The sequence below is a fragment of the Heloderma suspectum genome, chromosome 1 (assembly GCF_057233095.1).
Source record: "Heloderma suspectum isolate Gila_16-S chromosome 1, 16-S_ref, whole genome shotgun sequence".
NCBI classification, from domain to species: domain Eukaryota; kingdom Metazoa; phylum Chordata; class Lepidosauria; order Squamata; family Helodermatidae; genus Heloderma; species Heloderma suspectum.
Window position 1 is genome coordinate 284,303,309 of NC_139458.1, and position 19,202 is coordinate 284,322,510.

General features: G+C 44.5%; 1 protein-coding gene across 1 annotated transcript in view; it reads right to left on the reverse strand.

The window, feature by feature from the left end:
- Window positions 1-19,202, reverse strand: part of CSMD1 (CUB and Sushi multiple domains 1) — a 1,446,416-nt gene that overhangs the window by 387,992 nt on the left and 1,039,222 nt on the right. Inside the window, exons 16-19 of the mRNA XM_084811779.1 lie at window positions 18,687-18,825; window positions 10,522-10,709; window positions 3,439-3,627; window positions 140-256 (exon numbers count right to left, since the gene is read on the reverse strand). Coding sequence (XP_084667905.1) covers window positions 140-256; window positions 3,439-3,627; window positions 10,522-10,709; window positions 18,687-18,825 — 633 coding nt within the window. The remainder of the gene's footprint in view (window positions 1-139; window positions 257-3,438; window positions 3,628-10,521; window positions 10,710-18,686; window positions 18,826-19,202) is intronic.

Here is a 19,202-nt window from a genome sequence, read left to right on the forward strand (position 1 = left end):
TTCGTACATCCCTAATATTTATATTAGCCATGAAAGGATTGCATTGCTTTTGCATTTTTTTAATTAAATTTATTCTTCTTCAGGAGACATTTTGAAGTTACATATCCTGTGCACTTCTACAATCATATGATGTTCTTACCCTTGCCATGAGAAACCTCGATTGTCCATGTGCAGTTTAAAGAATTTGGATAAAAATCAGGAAAGCCTGGTGATAGTATTGTTCCACTTCTCCCATGAATATAGCCACCACATAGAGCTAAACAAAGAAAGAGAGGGAAAAGAAAAGAACTACTGATATTCTGGTGTTCCACTTATAATTTAGGGGCATGATTAAGTCCTTTAGCTTTGAGGAGCACATTACTAACAAGTGCTAACCAATGCTATTAAATTTGGCAAAAGTACATCTTTTGAAATATACACATCCCATGTTGTTTACGTTTTACATAATAGGTCCCTGATGAAATAGAAAAGTTGTAAACATCATCAGAGCAAATGAACTGATTAGCAGCAGCAGAAGTAATAAGACTGAAATACATGTACATCTGCATTAAGGTCTCCTCAAAATTGCTAGTGAGTGTCTTGTCTCCTTGGCAACCTGAGAGTAAAGAATCTGGCAAGAATATGTCTCAAAAGAGATAATAAGAGAAAGGTAGAGCATGTGGCTTTTATATTTTAGAGAGGGCAGGTTATGCAGAAGACTATCAAATACAGAGTCTAGCCAGTAAATGTTGCTCTGGTAGATGGAAAGGTTGTGAGATCAACTGGGAAAAAGAACCTGTGTTCAACATATAGCAAAAGCTATCAACTGTAAAATTAACATATATGCAGCATAACAGGAATATAGAGCCCTATATTCTCCAACCAAATTACAGGCCAGTCACAAGGATGTGATAGTATGATCTGTAGAAAAGGATGCCAGTGCCACATACTATTATAAACTTCCTTTATTGTCTTATATATGAGAACAACAGTATAGTATACCAGTTATATTGATTGATTTTAAAAACAACAACAACCTTGGATGATGGATTGCTCAACAGTGTTTTCTCTAAAAACATTTTCAAGGGAGAAAGAGATATATATTTTTCCCTGCTGACATACTAATTCTTACAAAACTGAAAATGTGTTAAGATTAGAGGGATAAAATACGCCAGGGCACAAAAATAATATTTTCATGTAATTCAAATTTGTCATAATAAGACTACTCAAATTTGCATGACACATGACACATATATTCTATATGCAGCTAAATTACAGAATTATTGCAAAATTAGATTGTAGCGGTGTCCTTTGGTGTATCTCTAACTTGCCTTTTCCTGTATCTTAAATATATTTTAGTGTTTCAAATATTTAACTATCAGCACTATTAAACATTGGCATCCTTTCCATTTCTGATCAATAGGACAAAACTAACAATAGTAAATAAGCAGTCATAGTATGATAAAAATACATGATAAAATTCCCAGATAGAGCATGCATGTCATCCTCACCTTGAACTTTGATCTTGTACCAGAAAACTGGAGAAATTCTTTAACACTGATTGCTTTACAAAAATATTACTGTATGTTTGTGTGTATGTATGTGTGTGTGTGTGTGTATATATATATATATATATATACACACACACACACACACACACACATACATACATACAATTCTCCCTCCCTCTCCCCACCCTCTCTCTCAAAAAGCTTAGTCGATGGGCAGGAAGGAGGGGCTCATCTCCCAGCCCTGCAGTCCACCATCCAAGCTGCTGTCAGCACTGGACAATGGAGGAGGAATGGGATTGTGTCTGAAGTACTTGGACAGCCTTCCTCTTAATCACACTATGGTGAGGGCACCGACTGAAACTCTGCATGTTGGGCTTGGGGGTGGGGGGATACTTAGAGATGGCTCTATCTATTTATCCATCCATCTCTATCTCTTTATCTATCTATCCATCCATCTGACTATGGACATTTGTATGTTTAGCTATAAGTATTTTTAAAGAGCAGAATGCTGAAAAGAAAGAAATCAAACATTCTAAATTACTAGAGTTCATATTAAGCACAACAGTGGTTTTCAGAACAGATATAAAAAGCATTATACAATAAAACATTGCAATCCTATGGGCCACAAATTAAATGGAAGAAAAATCCAATGCATCAATAAAACTGTCTCAACAGCTATATCACAATATAGTTCAGCACTCTAAGAAATATCAGCTCAAGCAAAAACTTTATCCTCCTTTGGACTGAAATCTATAGCAGCATTATGAAAGCTGCAATTTCCAGGAATTCTTAAAAGAAGAATTTCTCTTAGCTGGTCCCATCTTATTCGTTATAAAATGGCTCATATTCTTTCAACAGATGTATTTTACAATATTCAGACAGTAAATATGAGGGGGGGTTGGTTGGTCCATACCTTGTACTCATCTGATTCTATAAAAAGTAGCTTCAAAGTGATCTGAAAATGTCTTGTTCCTTTAATAATACAGCGTAGTGACGTGGAGTTGTGTCTAACTGTGACCATCTGCCAGCAGAATTGACTCCCCCTCCCCTGGTCCCCCCTCCCCGTTTTGGAGGATTTGGGGAAGCTCTGAACCTCTGGAGCAGATTTGGTGGGGGCAGAAGAGGAAATTGCTGGAGAGGAAGTAGGGATAGGAGAATCAGGGATGCTCATGTTTCCCACAATTCTCCAAATTCCACTTTGAAGCTTGGTTCACCTCACTCCCATTCTTGTTTGTGACCTGTTTTCCTTTTTGTGCGGACGAGGAAAGTGCACACTTTTTCTCCATTGACTAAAGCATGAAAATGCATATTTTTTGGAAAGTGCACATTTGTAAGTGTGCATTCTTCAAAATACGCATTTTTTTAACACGATCGCAAGTTCAGGAATTTGCACATTTCTTTTGAAAAAAATGTACTCATGCTCATATTCAGGATTGTGAATGGGGCAAATTCAAATTATCTGTGAACTGAAACAAATTTCTCGTACATCCCTAAGAGGAAGTGGAAGTCCTTCTGCATGAGTGGTAGTCCACTCATGCAATATTGAATGGATCCCATAGAGTGCAGAATTTCAGCAGAGTGTCTGCCATCAGCTTGCTGGAATGCTGGGACAAGCTGCACCAGACAATGGTTTTCCCCTTAAAAGCCAAGATGCTTAAAGGTCAAAATGCCATATCCTACCTATACGGAACTTGAGATACCTAGCACAAAGGTGTACTCCCCTCTGCTTTTAAATGTGACAAAGAAAACCACATTCATGGGAGCAGAGAAGGCAGGGGTGGATATGTAAAGGAGAGTTTTAGGAAGGAGAACTGTGAATGATTCCATTTCTTTCGGTGCCTTCCTCTACTCATGCAGAAAAATGAAAAGAGAAGGGTGGCAGTGTCACATCTATTTTGATAATTTGCTTGGCTATGGTACCATGGCAACTACACTATGTAGTACATACCATCGCAGCTAGGTAGTGCATGATTCCACTGATGATTTCGTTCACACACAAGAGGTTCATCATCACTAAGAGTGTAACCTGGATCACACCTAAATGTTACTGTAGATCGGATACCAAAATTATCACCATGCCGATGGCCATTAACAGGGATTCCTGGGTCAAGGCAGGAATCTGATTCCAGTGTAACGCCTAAACAGAAGACAGAGAAATATTAGAATTCCATTGCAAAAGAGCAAATAAAATTGAACTGCAACTCAAAACAAAGCACTTAGAGCTTTTCTACACGGGGCTGGTAATTGGCTCTTATCTACTGTATCTACTTTGGTTTCATCTCAGAATTGAGATCCAGGCACTACACAAAAGAATGGTTCTTTTCCTGCTTTTTCATGACATAACCTTTAGTTGGCACTGTGGTATATTGAAGAATAATGCAAATACACAAGTGAAAAAGTGGTTTCTTTCACTTTCACAACTAAATACATTTTCCCTGCTCTAAAAAAACTCCCCAAAAGTGCTCTTTAGACACAGAAGTGAAACTGGAGGGTCATGTCATTGTATAAAGAACCCATAAACAACTGTGAGCAGGGAATGACAATTGCCACATTTTGCATTAGCTGAAATTTCTGGACCCTTTTCAAGGGCAGCCCCATGTAGAGTACATTACAGTAATCTAAATGTGAGATGATTAGAGCATGGATCACTGCAACCAGATCCACCTCCCCCTGAAAGGAATGCAACTGCTGCACCAGTGGAAGCTGGGCAGACACTCCTCAACACTGACACCACTTGACCATCCAGAAGCAACACTTCATCCAAGAGCACCCCCAAGCTGCATACATAATACTTCAGAGGGAGTGCATAACAGGTTGTACTCCCAATCCTGTTGGCCTGTCTACTGACCAACAGGACCTCGACTTTGGCTGGATTGAGCCTCGGTTTGTTCACCCACATCTAGTCCCTCATTGCACCCAGACACTGGTTTAGGACTTCAACAACCTCCTTGGCAGCAGTTGAGAAGTAGACGGAGCTGGGTATCACCAGCATGAGACCCAAGCCCAAACCTCTGGATGACTTCTCCTAGTGGCTTCCTCTATATGCTAAACAGCACACATGCAGCAACAACAGCACCCTGAGGAACCCTGTAGGCCAATGGCCAAGGGGACAAGCAATAGTCCCCCAGCACCACCTCCTGGGAACATTTAGCCAAATAGGACTAGAACCACCACAACGCAGTACTTCCAAGTACTTTCCATAGCAGCCAAGCGTCCAAGATGGTTACCATAACTGATGGTATCAAATGCCACTGAGAGTTCCAACAAAACCAACAGGGATACACTTCCCCTATCAACTCCCAAGGTGACCAAGACTGTTCCCATCCCCAAACCAAGTATGAACCCAGATTGAAAAGGATCCAGATAATGAGTTTCATCCAAGAGAAATTGGAATTGTGAGGCCACCACCTGCTCCACCTTACTCAAAAAAGGGAGATTCAAACCTGGCTGACCAAGGTTGGTGAGAGCCAGTGAAAGCTTCTTCATTAAAGTTCTTACTATGGCTTCCTTCAGGTTTTTCCATGACCTCCTTTAGAGAAGCCAGAGCGTGGCCTTTTTCAAGGAGGCACTAACAATCTCCACCACCCAATTAGCCACCCCTACTCTGCCAGCTCCTACAAACTAGGATAGACAGCTGGGCTGGCTCAATCTTCTCATCAGAGTCTGTATTCAATATGGAGTCCAAGTCAGAGCAAATCTCACTGATTTTGTCACAGTGAGCTTCAGATGTTCCTCCTCACTACCCTGAGAGGCAGAATGCCCTTTAAGAACCCAAAATAACTCCACTGGATGACATTTTGTTGATGCAATGGAGGCAGAGAAGAAATATTTCTTTGCCACCCATGCTGTCATGGAATAGGCCAACAGGGTATGGGATAGAAATAAAGAAAGCACATGTCTTTCTCATGGGATCAACACCCCACCAGTAAGGAATGCCAATTCCATGGGTAGATTTCATGAGATCAGACCCTAAATGTTCTCCCAACCACAAAGGAGTAAGTAATTCACACCCTAAGGACACTAGAAATTCTGACTGATGGGATTAGAATGGCTCTGAACAGGACAGATTGATGCCAACTTTATGTATCCAAAAATACAGTTTAGTATTTGGATCAGAGCATAACTGCCACCAATAAAACAGTTCTTTCCCTTGGTTCCTTGTTATGGGGTTTATCCTTCCAGGAAAAACAACGTTTAGCCCTTCTGAATAGTTGTAACTTAGTTTCTATTCCTCAAAAAGTGTTGATGTCTGTCTAAGCACCAATCTCTGTAAAATCACATGGTATTTCATTTAAAGCTTAGTAAGCAGAGATAGTGTGGTGTAGTGGCTAGAGTGCTGGACTGGGAATCGGGAGATCCGGGTTCTAATCCCCACTAGGCCATGGAAGCTCACTGGGTGACTTTGGGCCAGTCACAGACTCTCAGCCCAACCCACCTCACAGGGTTGTTGTTGTGAGGATAAAATGGAGGAAGGAGGAGGATCATGTATGCTGCCTTGAGTTCCTTGGAGGAAAAAAGGCGGGATATAAATGCAATAAATAAATAAATAAAATAATAGTAATCTTGGAAATGATACCCTGCCAAAGTGTTACTTCTAAGGAGCTGGGTCAATAGTGGCATGATGTTTTCAGCTTTTGGTGTCATACTGGCTACTGATTTTGGACTTCACTTACAGAAACATTTTCTAATGACTTATTACAGTGATAATTTATTGAGATAACAAACTGGATTAAGCATTTGAGAGCTGGATACATAGGAAACTGTTATTTAAAATTCCTGTAGGGTGGTGGTACATCTGCTCCTGAAGAAACCTGCATTGCACCTGGAAGATTTCAATAATTATTGGCCAGTTTCTAATATCTTCTCCCTTGGCAAGGTACTTGAATGGGAGCTATACAAACTCCAGACACTCTCAGACAAGACTGGGTTTTTAGATCCATTTCAATCAGGTTCTAAACCTGGGTTTGGCACTGAAACTGCCTTGGTCACCCTGTTGATTCTCCTGGTCCTCTCAGGATGGACAAATCTGTCAGTTTCACTTTCTCCCGCATTTGGATTTTTTAAACTCTCAAGTTCTTTCCCAAATATGAAGAACTTTCTGAATTTTGGTAAATTCTTATAAAAAATGAATTGAAACAAAGCTGCACCAGCCAAATTCAATAGGTACATCTATTCCCAGCATGGAGAAGACCATGATATATCTGCCTTCCATATGTCTATTAAGGATGAGAAGCCTGTCAGAACAAAGGGATAGCACCCCTAATTAGGGGTGGATGAAAGTCACTTACCTGTCGTTGAAGCTTGTTCGCAGTGGGGGGGAGGCGCTTCGCTGCTCCCCCCGCGAAATTCAGGCCGGGGGGGAGGCTTCCTGCCTCGCCCGGCCGAAATTCAGGCCGGGGGGGAGGCTTCCTGCCTCGCCCGGCCGAAATTCAGGCCGGGGAGGAGGCTTCCCGCCTCGCCCGGCCGCGAACTCCAAAGTTGTTTTTTTTTAAAAAAATGCCCCCGTGATAGGCTACGTGACGATTAACGTAGCCTATCATGGCTAGATCTGCAAAGTCAGCCGTGATAGGCTACATTAATCGTCATGTAGCCTATCACGGGAGACTTTAAAAAAAAAAAAAGCGCGTACGCTAATGGCGGCCCCCATAGGGAGCCGCCATTCGCATTCCTTATTTGGTCGCTGTAGTCTACGTAAAGATTTACGTAGACTACAGCGACCAAATAAGGAACAGGAATGGCGGCTCCCTATGGGGGCCGCCATTATCCGTACGCGCTTTTTTTTTTTTTTAAGTCACCCGTGATAGACTATGTGACGATTTACATAGCCTATCACGGCTTACTTTGCACATCTAGCCATGATAGGCTACGTTAATCGTCACGTAGCCTATCATGGAGGCGTTTTTTTTTTCTTTTATTGCCAGGAGGGACATTCGGCAAAGGTAAGTCCCGTCCCAGGGGGGGTGCGGGGTGTGGGTGTGTGTGGAGGATTTCTCCCCGAAACTTGTTTGGGGGGCCGAACACATTGGTGCTCGGCCCCCCGAAGTTTCGGGGAGAAATTCTCCGCCATCCCTACCCCTAATGAAGCACAAGCTTAGTTGGATACACAGGGATTCAAACCCAGACTTCTGAGAGCTAAGCACTGAAAGGCCTGGGCCTGTATGGACAAATCTGTCAGTTTTGTTTTCTCCCACATCATTTTTTTTTTTTTAAGTCAAGTTATTTTTGTCCTGAATATATAGAACTTCGGGGGTGAAAATTATCAAAGAAAAACTGAACTGAAATTCTCACCCATCCCTACTCTCTGCAACTTTTGGTATCATCCCTCATAGTATCCTTCTAGATAGGTTGCCTGGGTTGTGGATCGGAGGTATCATGCTAAGATAGTCCTGTTCCTGCTTGGACAGCTCATTTCAAAAGGTGGTGCTGAGGGACTACTACTTGACTCTGTCTAGCACAGGCTTCCCTAAGATGGTGCCCTCCAGATGTGTTGGTCTACAACCCCCATCATCCCTGGCCATGCTGACTAGGACTGGTGGTAGCTGTAGTCCAAAACATCTGGAGGGCACCAGGACAGGATGGGCATTTCCTAGCTCAGGTCAGATTTACGTTAAGGGATCCCACATGCTTTTTGTCCTTCATGCTTTTAAACCTCTGTGTCAGTGGAGACGACTTCCAAAGTAAGATAGTCCTAGAAAATTAGCCAAACCATTTCTGATTCATTTATTTTTTAAGTAGATTGGCTTATTTTCCAAGCCAATCTGATGTGAGCCAGGGAAAGTCACCAGTCTTTATAACAAATTAACACATCTGCTCTTCCAGAACGCTAGACAAGCCGGGTTCTCTGAACTCCAGTTTTCAATCCTAAATTTATTTTCATTATCATGCATAGTATACACGGAAAAGGATGAATGCTGTAGTCAGAGTTACAGTGTAGTGGGTGTGGTAAGAGCTAACAGTAAAATTACTAGCTGTTAATATGCATAAGTAACAATTACCACAATCTATCTATATTGGAATGAATGATGTTTGGAAATAACGGTGCATGACTTTAACACTATGTATGTCAACAGAAATATTAAATACTATTTTCATAGGCATTTCTATCTAATTATGACCACAATCAATGTATGAACAAAACATCCACCTTTCCCTATATAATTAGGGAAAATATGAGATAACATACAACCTAAATTACTTAGAGTGCAATCCTATTGGATCTGCCCTTGATACTCATAAGCCACCAAACATGGAGGCTTATGCATATCTAAAGTGGACTGTGTCTCCCGCTCTGCGATTTACTAGATGGGCATTTTCACCTGTCTAGCTGAGGCTTCAGGGAGGGGGAGGGATGGAGGATGGGGAAGTCTGGGGATGGCTTGTATTCCCACTTTCCCAGGCCCCTCCCCTCCCCGCCCACTGGCACACTCCCTTTTCCTCCTCTCCGAGCTTGCATTTGTGATCCAGGTTCCTTCCAGGCATCCAAAATATCCTATGGCCTCCCCAGATGCTATCTAGGGGCCAATGGATTGCTCTCTCAGAGAACGTATGTATACACACTTGAAAAACTAATCCATTTTGAAGTATATGAAATCAATGGGTTCTTATAATTTTACTTGCATTTTAGACTTTTAAAAACTATGACCTGGTTCAGATACCATAGGCATGTATGGCTTTGCATCAGGGAATATGCTGCAGCCATGAGCGATCCCACATCAGTTCTCTCCTCCACTTCCTGGTAGGGATGGTGGAGAATTTCTCCCTGAAACTTTGGGGGGCCGAGCGCCAATGTGTTCGGCCCCCTGAACAAGTTTCAGGGAGAAATTCTCCGCATCCCCCCACCCCCCGCACCCCCCCCCCGGGATGGGACTTACCTTTGCCGAATGTCCCTCCTGGCGGCGGGTCCGGCTGGCGGTTCGGCGGGTGTTCATGCAGGGCGGGAGCGGCAGCTGGTCTTTCGACCGGCTGCCACCGCCGCCATTCCAAGAAAAGAAAAAAAAACAAAAACGCCCCCGTGATAGGCTACGTGACGATTAACGTAGCCTATCACGGCTAGATTTGCAAAGTCAGCCATGATAGGCTATGTAAATCGTCACGTAGCCTATCACGGGTGACTTTAAAAAAAAAAAAAAGCGCGTACGGCTAATGGCAGCCCCCATAGGGAGCCGCCATTCACGTTCCTTATTTGGTCGCTGTAGTCTACGTAAAGATTTACGTAGACTACGGCGAAAATAAGGGCAACGCAAAGCCTCCCCCCCGGCCTGAATTTCGGCCGGGCGAGGTGGGAAGCCTCCCCCCCGGCCTGAACTTCGCGGGGGGAGCAGCGAAGCGCCTCCCCCCCACCGCGAACAAGGTTCGAGGACAGGTAAGTGACTTTCGTCCACCCCTACTTCCTGGTTCATGGTTACTATCAATTGCTATGATCAGACAAGGTATGATTACTGCTAACCATATTTTGCTTCCAAATCAGAATCAAGAATCTACTTCAACTGGTGGTGTTGATTCTGCTTTGGAGGCAAATCATGGTTAGTGAAAATACAATGTGCCTAATTTAGACATCACAACATTTACTCTGAACCAGCAAGTGAAGGAGGGAATCTGTGCAACCTTAATAGATGATCAACCTCATAAAATGTTGCAGGTATCTAGATACTCTCACCATTTCAGAGCACAACATAAGCATCACCATTCAGACAGAACTCTTGTAAATACAGATTGTCCCATCCCATTCTGCATGCACATAAATCTCTTTTGTAAATCTCTTCTGTAAATCTCTTCTGTTTTATTTAATTAAAGTATTTATACTCTACCTACCATATATAGTTCAAAGTGGTTTACAAGACTAATAAAACTATCCCCAACTAAAAAATATATTTCTACACTTATCAGTCCCTAGGTCCAACAATGGCTTTACAGAAGTTACATTTTTTTCCCCAGTGATTTGCATGACACTCTGCTATAAACATCTCATTCCCCATAACACTCTTATTCAGTTATTACATTTATTTTAACTGAAGAAAACAAACAAACTTACTCTCATAATGAATTAAGAAACCAACACTAGAACGGCTATTATCTGTAGTGAACAGCAGATACATATAATTGCCAGTACTAATAAGGAACTGTGGAGCTTGGGTACCATGGTATTCCCCAATTAATGGCGATGAGCTAGTTGGCCCATCTCTGACTTCCAATGTATCATAATTTACTTCTGTTTGGAATCTGTAAAAACAACAACAAATTGCATCAGTGGTTAAATCGGAGGAAGCTGGTGTTTCAAAACAACAATAATCACATTGCTTAGGTGTGCTGGTAGAATCCCTGTGGTAATTGTCCTGATGGTGAGTGGGTATCACATGGTACATTAATACTTCAAAAGTTTCTTCTGCTTGGCGGCAATTGTTTACTGCATGGTAAAAAGGCACAATACAGAATAGTTAGCAATAGAGATGTGCAGATCTGTGCAGATCCCCCCTGTCTGGCCTTCCAGACCCTGCTCGCCAAGCCCTGGGGTGCTGACGGACCTGGCTGCTGAGTGCCCTGGAGCTTGGTGAGCAGCTGGGAGTGCTGCAACATCCCAGTGCTCTCACTCAGGGCAAGAGTGCTGGGGGCTGGCAGCACTGGGACCCATTCTGCATCTGCTGGCTGTCAAGGGCTTCCTTCACAGCCAGTGTGGGGAGGAAGAGCCTCGGCACAGCTAGCCCCCAGTGCTCTTGCCCTGGCCTCCTCCAGATGAGGCCAAGGTGAGACTCCTGGCAGCTGGCCATGCTGAGGATCTTCCTCCCATGCCAGCTGTTAAGGAAGCCCTTGACAGCCAGTGTGGGGAGGAAGGGCTTCAGTGACACCCCAGCGCTCTTGCCATAGCCTCCTCAAGAGAAGGCCAGGGCAAGAGTGTTGGGGGGTGCTGGCTGTGCCAATACCCATTCTGCCTCCATCAGCTGTCAAGGGCTTCCTTAACAGCTGGCATGGGGAAGAAGGACCTCGGTGGCACCCCACGCTCTCATCCTAGCCTCCTCCCAAAAAGGCCAGGGCAAGAGCAGTGGGGACTGGCTAAGTCAAGGCCTCAGCAGTCAAGCCTTTGCGCAGATAAAGCACAAAGGCTTGACTGCCAGAGTCCTTGGCATGGAGAGCAGGGCAGCTTGGCGGGCAGGCAGGGTGAGCAGGGAGGCTGGCTGAGTGGGTCTGGGCCATGTAAGATGGGGGGGGCTGCTCGTCGAGCTTTCCCCACCTTGGATGGAGATGGATCCATCCATCCCTACATCAGATTGCGGGCTTTGTTTTTTCTTTTTGTGTGAAAATCCATACATGCATATTTTTCCAAATCTATGCATCTGTTGTACACATCTTTGAAACGTGCTCATTCTTCTTTCATTTATTAAAGTGTATCTGCACACATTCAACAAACAAACAAACACATTTTTTTCATGCACATTTTTCAAACGTACACATGCTGTTGAACACAGCTTTTTTGGTCTGTGAATCATATTGCAAGCTCGGAAATGTACCGACTTCGACTGCAGATTGCATCTGAGTCTAGGGATGTACGAAACTCACTTACCTTTTCATTGATTGATTCACGGTGGGGGGGAGGCACTCCATCCCTCCCCCCCCCGGAATCCTGCCTGGCCGGCTCCGCTCCGCAGCGGCTCCGCAGAGCAGCCGGCCAGGGCCGTCCGCAGCCAGATTTCTGGCCACGGACAGGCTGCTGCAGATGCAAATGGTGGCTGCTGTAGCGGCCACCATTTGCATCCAGCCAGGCTGCCATGATAGGCTACGTAAGTATTTACGTAGTCTATCACGGCTAACCCCCTCCCCCCAAAACAACCAGCATACGCAAATGGCAGCGGCTACGGCAACCGTCATTTGCGTTCCCTATTTTTTGCCGTTCTAGCCTACTTAAATATTTACATAGGCTATTACGGCAAAAAAAGGGGGAACGCAAATAGCGTAGTGGGCGCTATTTGCATTCCTTTTTTTTTTCGCCGTTCTAGCCTACTTAAATATTTACGTAGGCTAGAACAGCAAAAAAAAAAAAGAATGCAAATAGCGCCCACTATGCTATTTACGTTCCCCCCTTTTTTGCCATAATTGCCTACGTAAATATTTATGTAGGCTAGAACGGTGAAAAATAGGGAATGCAAATGGTGGCTGCCGTAGCCGCCGCCATTTGCATACGCTGGGTTTTTTTGTTTTTTTTTTGGGGGGGGTAGCCATGAAAGGCTACGTAAATACGTATGTAGCCTATCACAGCTGCAAGGATGGCAATGGCGGCCGCAGCAGCCTGGCTGCGGCTGGCCAGGAGACCAGCTGCCGGAGCCACTAGAGCTGCCGCCGCCGGAACCACCACTGCCAAATCTGCCGCATCCGCCCCAGGTAAGTTCCGTCCCAGGGGGATTCTGCGGGGGGGGGGGCAGGGGGGCAGGAGGCTGTTCCGCCACGGATTCCGGGGGCCAGATTCTAAAGAATCTGGCCTCACTGGAATCTGTGGCAGAATTCTCTGCCATCCCTATCTGAGTCTGTGTTCCATCCAGAACGTGCAAACTGGGTAAACCCTGATCAAAAATGAACTGAAACAAATCTCCACATCCCTAGCTGGCAGACACAAGATTCATGGAAGCAGGATGGGCGGGGGGCATTTGCTAGTGGGAAGCAGCAGGGGCAGGTCTGCAAAGATCTTGGAGAGATCCTGACAGTAAACAAAACAATACTGGGGTAGATGGGTCAATGGTCTGATCTAGGCAGGCAGGCAGCTTCATATGTCCAATATTTACCTGCAAGGGATCTTGCATCTTAGCTCAGTGTTAGAGCTCATGTTTTGCATGCATAAGATCCAAGGTACTATCCCCAGCATTTACAGCCAAGGGGCCCCAGGCAGCAGAACTGGCAGGCCCTGGAAAGGCACCAATAAGATGGCACTAGACTAGCTTGACCAATAGTCTGATTCAGTATACGGAAACTTCATATGGTAGAATATAGGAAGCTTCATACTACTTAGGTATTGTCAGAAGGGGCTCTTAAATGCCGAACTTATATTTGCTTTGTATTCATATTTGCCACTGGTCTTGAAGCCTTAATTCAGCCTTCTCCAACTTGGTGCCTTCCAGATGTTTTGGACTTCAACTCTCATCAGCTTCAGCCAGCATGATGTACAGTCAGGAATGCTGGGCGTTGCAGTCCAAAACATCTGGAAGGCATGAGGTTGGGGAAGGCTGCCTTAACTCCTAAACAGAGGAAGTCATTACGATACACAAAGCAGAGTAAGAGTTGCAAGATGGCTGGGAAGCACTGTAATATTTCCAAAGTTACAGAATAGGTCATTGGTAAATGTGGTACTAGAAGAACTGTGGTCTTTTTCTCTCTGTTCTAATCTCGTTCTCCATCCCCTGGGAAATAGCACTTCTCAGCTTAATAACTTTAGATTCAACCAAGCTTGAGCATGAAATCATTCTCCAAGGGTTCTTTCTGCATCAAATACCCTTGGTCCCACAGTTTTGTGGCTTGGATACAGTTTTGATTGATGTACAACACAATCTAATTGTGCCTAAATATTTGTGGATGCATCTGAAAAAAATATGAACCTTTTTACTGCCGTTTTGAGTGTCAAGCCTGTTCCCCGCTCCTGTTCACAAATACATCACTGAAAGCATTCATTTAGAAACAAAACACTCTTACTGTGTAAGATTGCTAACCTTTTGGACCAGATGTGGGGAAAGGGTTTGTGTTGTTAAAGGACTGAAATATTCTGTGACTCTATGGAACTGATTATCTTTGTCTCAAAGGAAGGTGGATAGCAGCAAAATACATGTGTTCACATCTGATACAGAATAGCACTGCTGAAAGCAAGATAGAAGTCCTGACAAAAGGAGGTAATTATGTGTAGCTGGACTGAGGGAACACAATAATGGTAGGACTTGCTATTACAGATGACTGAAAGCAGGAAGTACAAATAACAGTGTCAGACTAGAGAAACAATTGCTTTTTGTAATTTATTTTAATATGCAAAAGACAGTATATTAAGTTGGAGTTTTCCTTTAAAGAAAAAATATAAATGGGGTGGGGAGTTGTATTCAATGCTGTCATGAAAGAAATTTTAAGAACTAGCTAACTAGGGATGTACAGACTGTGTAAAATCCGCTCTGTCTGTGTTTCGTGGATTGTCAGGTGTCTTTTGTTCTGTTGTCTGCCCACAGACGGAGGTGAATATTTTTATTTTTGTCATGTGGAAAAATACGCAAATAATTATGTAAATATTTATGTAAGTTTTTACATAATTTACCTCAGTAGGTAACATTTAGTGTATTGTCCCCCATTCCATTCAGCATTTCCTCAGCAGAAACTTGCGTATTTTTCTATGGATTTGTAAGCATACATTTCGGGAAAGTAAAAAAAATCATCCAAAAGTTCACGGACTCCGCACAGCCCGAGGTGAGGGTGGGGGGCGCTCTGCAGCTATTTCTCCAGGTCGGATTCTTATAAATCTGAGCTCATTTTAATCTATCTTGAATTTCTCCAGCATCCCTATAGCTAACACCATTATACTTTACACTACAATCAGCATAAATCTATAAAAAAATATATTGAGCCCTATAAACAGCGATAGATTGAGGAAATATAGTTTTTCTTACAGAGTAACATCCAATGTCCTGTGGGTGGACCTCTACTTCTGCAGTGGGACATCCCTCCAACTCCTGCCTAGGGATGGCAGAGGAATTCATTTCAGGGGTGGAGCTTGAGGAGCTTTCATCAGCTCAGCCCCCTGGACTCCGTTCTGTCTTCTGCCAGCTGGCCCAACTTGATGCACAACGAGTTGGGCCAGCTTGTGCATTTTTTGAACTTTTTCATTCACCAAATCCAGCCAGGAATTTTCAGGGTTGGGGGCATCACAGTGATCCACTGGGCCCCAAAAGAGCCAGATTTCCTCACAACGGGCATCCCTACTCCTGCCTCTTGTACTCCTGCAAATACCCCAAATTTGTTCCAGGGAGTTCCCTAATGCTCCAAAGTAAATTGGCAGGGGGGTCATGTGGAGGATGCAGGGAGGGGAGGGAATCCATTACGCCTGATCTGAAAAGGTATACCCCTGAAAAAATATTAGAATTCTCCCTCATTCATGAAAGTCACCAAATATGCACCCACTTTCATGGGTGGAAAATAGCCTAGTTAATGGGGAGGCCTTTGCCCAGCATTAAGTTCTTAATGTTCCATAGGGAACACTTATATTCCGTTAAGTGTCTGCTGTACTGATAACAGCAAGGATATTTTAGGCATTTTAAAGTAGGGATGGACGAAAGTCACTTACCTGATCCCGAAGCTTGCATCGCGGTGGGGGGAGGTGCTCCGTCCCTCCCCCCAAAATTCTGGCAGGGGGGAGGCACCCCGTCCCTCCCCGCCAAAATTCTGGCCAGGGGGAAGGTGCCCCGTCCCTCCACACCGAAATTCTGGCCGAGGGGAGGCACCCCGTCCCTCCGGCGAAAATAAGGGCAATGCTAAAGCTGCCGCCGTTTGCATCCCTGCAGTCAGCCATGATAGGCTATGTAAATGTTTACGTAGCCTATCACGGCTGACTTTGGGGGGGGGAAGCGCATATGCAAATGGCGGTGCCCATGGGCGCCGCCATTTGCATTCCTTGGTTTGGCACGTGTAGTCTACATAAACATTTACGTAGACTACGGCGAAAATAAGGGCAACGCTATTTGCGTTGCCCTTATTTTCACCGTAGTCTACATAAATGTTTATGTAGACTACACGTGCCAAAATAAGGAACGCAAATGGCGGCACCCATGGGCACTGCCATTTGCGTACGTGCTTCTCCCCCCCCAAAGTCAGCCGTGATAGGCTATGTAAACATTTACGTAGCCTATCACGGCGTTTTTTGAAAATCTAGCCGTGATAGGCTGCGTAAATCTTTACGTAGCCTATCATGTTTGCTTGTTTTTGTTTTTGTTTTTTACTTGGAAATGGCGGCGGCGGCAGCCGGTCGGAAGACTGGCCACTGCCACCGCCGCCGCCAGGGACATTTGACCAAGGTAAGTCCCGTCCCGGTGGGGGTAGGGGGGCAGACAGTTTCTCCACCAATTTGGGGGGCCGAATGCACTGGCAATTAGCCTCCCCGAGATTCGTGGAGAAATTCTCTGACATCCCTATTTTAAAGACTAAGAAATTTACTAATGCACAAGTTTTCATGGCTGTACTTTTTACACTGCATGAGTATTTTACCTAGGGGTGCACGAAAGTCCCTTACCTGTCCTTGAAGCTTTTCGCGGTGGGGGGGAGGCGCTTTGCTGCTCCCCCCGCGAAGTTCAGGCCGGGGGGGGGGCTTCCCGCCTTGCCCAGCCGAAATTCAGGCTGGGGGGGAGGCTTCCTGCCTCGCCCGGCCGAAATTCAGGCCGGGGAGGAGGCGCCTCGCCTCGCCCGGCCGCGAACTAAACAGTTAAAAAAAAAAAAACACCCCCGTGATAGGCTACGTGACGATTAATGTAGCCTATCACGGCTAGATCTGCAAAGTCAGCCATGATAGGGTATGTAAATCGTCACGTAGCCTATCACGGGTGACTTTAAAAAAAAAAGAAAAAAAAGCGTGTACGCAAATGGCGGCCCCCATAGGGAGCCGCCATTCACATTCCTTATTTGGTCGCTGTAGTCTACATAAACCTTTACGTAGACTACAGCGACCAAATAAGGAACAGGAATGGCAGCTCCCTATGGGGGCCGCCATTATCCGTACGCACTTTTTTTTTTTTCACCCGTGATAGGCTACGTGACGATTTACGTAGCCTATCACGGCTGACTTTGCAAATCTAGCCATGATAGGCTACGTTAATCGTCACGTAGCCTATCACGGGGGCGTGGTTTTTTTTTTCTTTTATTGGAATGGCAGCGGCGGCAGCCAGTCAAAAGATTGGCTGCCGCCCCCGCCCCTGACGAAGACCCGACGAACCGCCGGCCGGACCCGCCGCCGGGAGGGACATTTGCCAAAGGTAAGTCCCGTCCCGGGGGGGGTGCGGGGTGCAGGGGGGGCAGAGAATTTCTCCCCGAAACTTGTTCGGGGGGCCGAACACGTTGGTGCTCGGCCCCCCGAAGTTTCGGGGAGAAATTCTCCGCCAACCCTAATTTTACCCAACACTTTTTCTGTGCCTCTGGGTATGTGTTCATTTATATATTTCTGCCAACTGTGCACTACACATTATGCATCTTGTGAAGAGACTCTAGTCCATGAAAGTTCATGCTATAAATTTGTTAGTCTTATAATGCTATAATCCTATATCAGCTTAATGGGGAACAACCCCATTGAACGCAATAGGACTTACTCATGAGTAGACATTATATGGTTGTACTCTATATGCCAAAAGCCTCTTTACTATTCTTCATGGGCTAAATCCAACATTACACAACAGGAGTTTCCCTTCCTCTCCCCCCCCCTGCCCCCAGCCCCACTGCACCTACCCCTAAATCTGCTCTGGAGGTTCCTCAGCCCTCTAGGACAGATTTAGGGGGCACACAGGGACCTGTGGGGGGCAGAATTCAATCTACCACTGGTGTTCATTCCACTAGCAGAAGTACACCATTGGATACAACCCCATGAGTTTTTCTAACAGCACAGTCTACTCAGAAGTAAGACTGATTGAGTTCATTGGTAAGTGAGAGGCAAGTGGGGAACAGAAGGCAGCATTTGGGATTGATTGATTTGATTTGTACCCTGCCTTTCTACCCCCAAAAATGGCACTCAAGGTGGCTTACAATCACAAATAAAACTTGATCAAAACAATAAAATAAATACATTACAACACCATTAAAAACACAATAATAACAGAGTAAAAATAGCACCCAATCCAGCAGACCTGCTTACACATCAAAGGCCCACTTGAATAAAAAGGTCTTTGCCTGCTAGCGGAAGGACAAGAGAGCAGGAGTGAACCTAGCATCCCTCAGCAGGGAGTTCCACAGCCTGACAGCAGCCACTGAGAAGGCCTACGAAAGGATTATAAAGCTGAGCCTACTAGAGGCTGAGTTCCCAGACCCCACCTCTTGGAATAGTCCATGTTTCTCTTCTCCCTCACCCCTTCTATAAGTATATATCTGTTTTCTCAGAAATAGATTAAACAGCCAATCTATAAATTATCTTCATTGTTGACATTCTGACATAACTGCAAAATTCATTTGTGAAATATCTTGGTGTTTGAGTGTTTTTCAGGTACTCACTTATCAAAGGTGATCTTAATAGAGTGCCCTTGCCTTGCTTCAATCACCCATTCACAGTTTAATGAGTCTTTGTAGTACCCTGGCCATCCTGGTGGCAAGATAACACCACTAGATGCTGTCAGATGGCCACCACATGGTGCTGGAAGATAAAAACAACAACAACAACATACAAGTAAACAGATGTCTCAATTAAGCAATGATAAAATTCAGATTCCATTGAAATAAGTGTGCATTCCTAAATTTTATATTGCCATAGACACAGCATAGACGATAAATAATGTTCCAACCTTCCATTGTTCAGTATCAACTTCTAGCATGTCTTGTGACAGTCAGAACGTGTAGAATAGCCCTCAATATTGGACACGCTAGCTGCTTTAAAAAGTTCATTCTTAATCAAGTTAATAACTCACAGCTTTCATTTAATAAAGCTATATTTTTTACTTATGCTTACAGCTGGTTGATGAGATGTTTTGTGCTGTAAATTTATTATGCCCCTACTAGATCTGCCTCACTCTC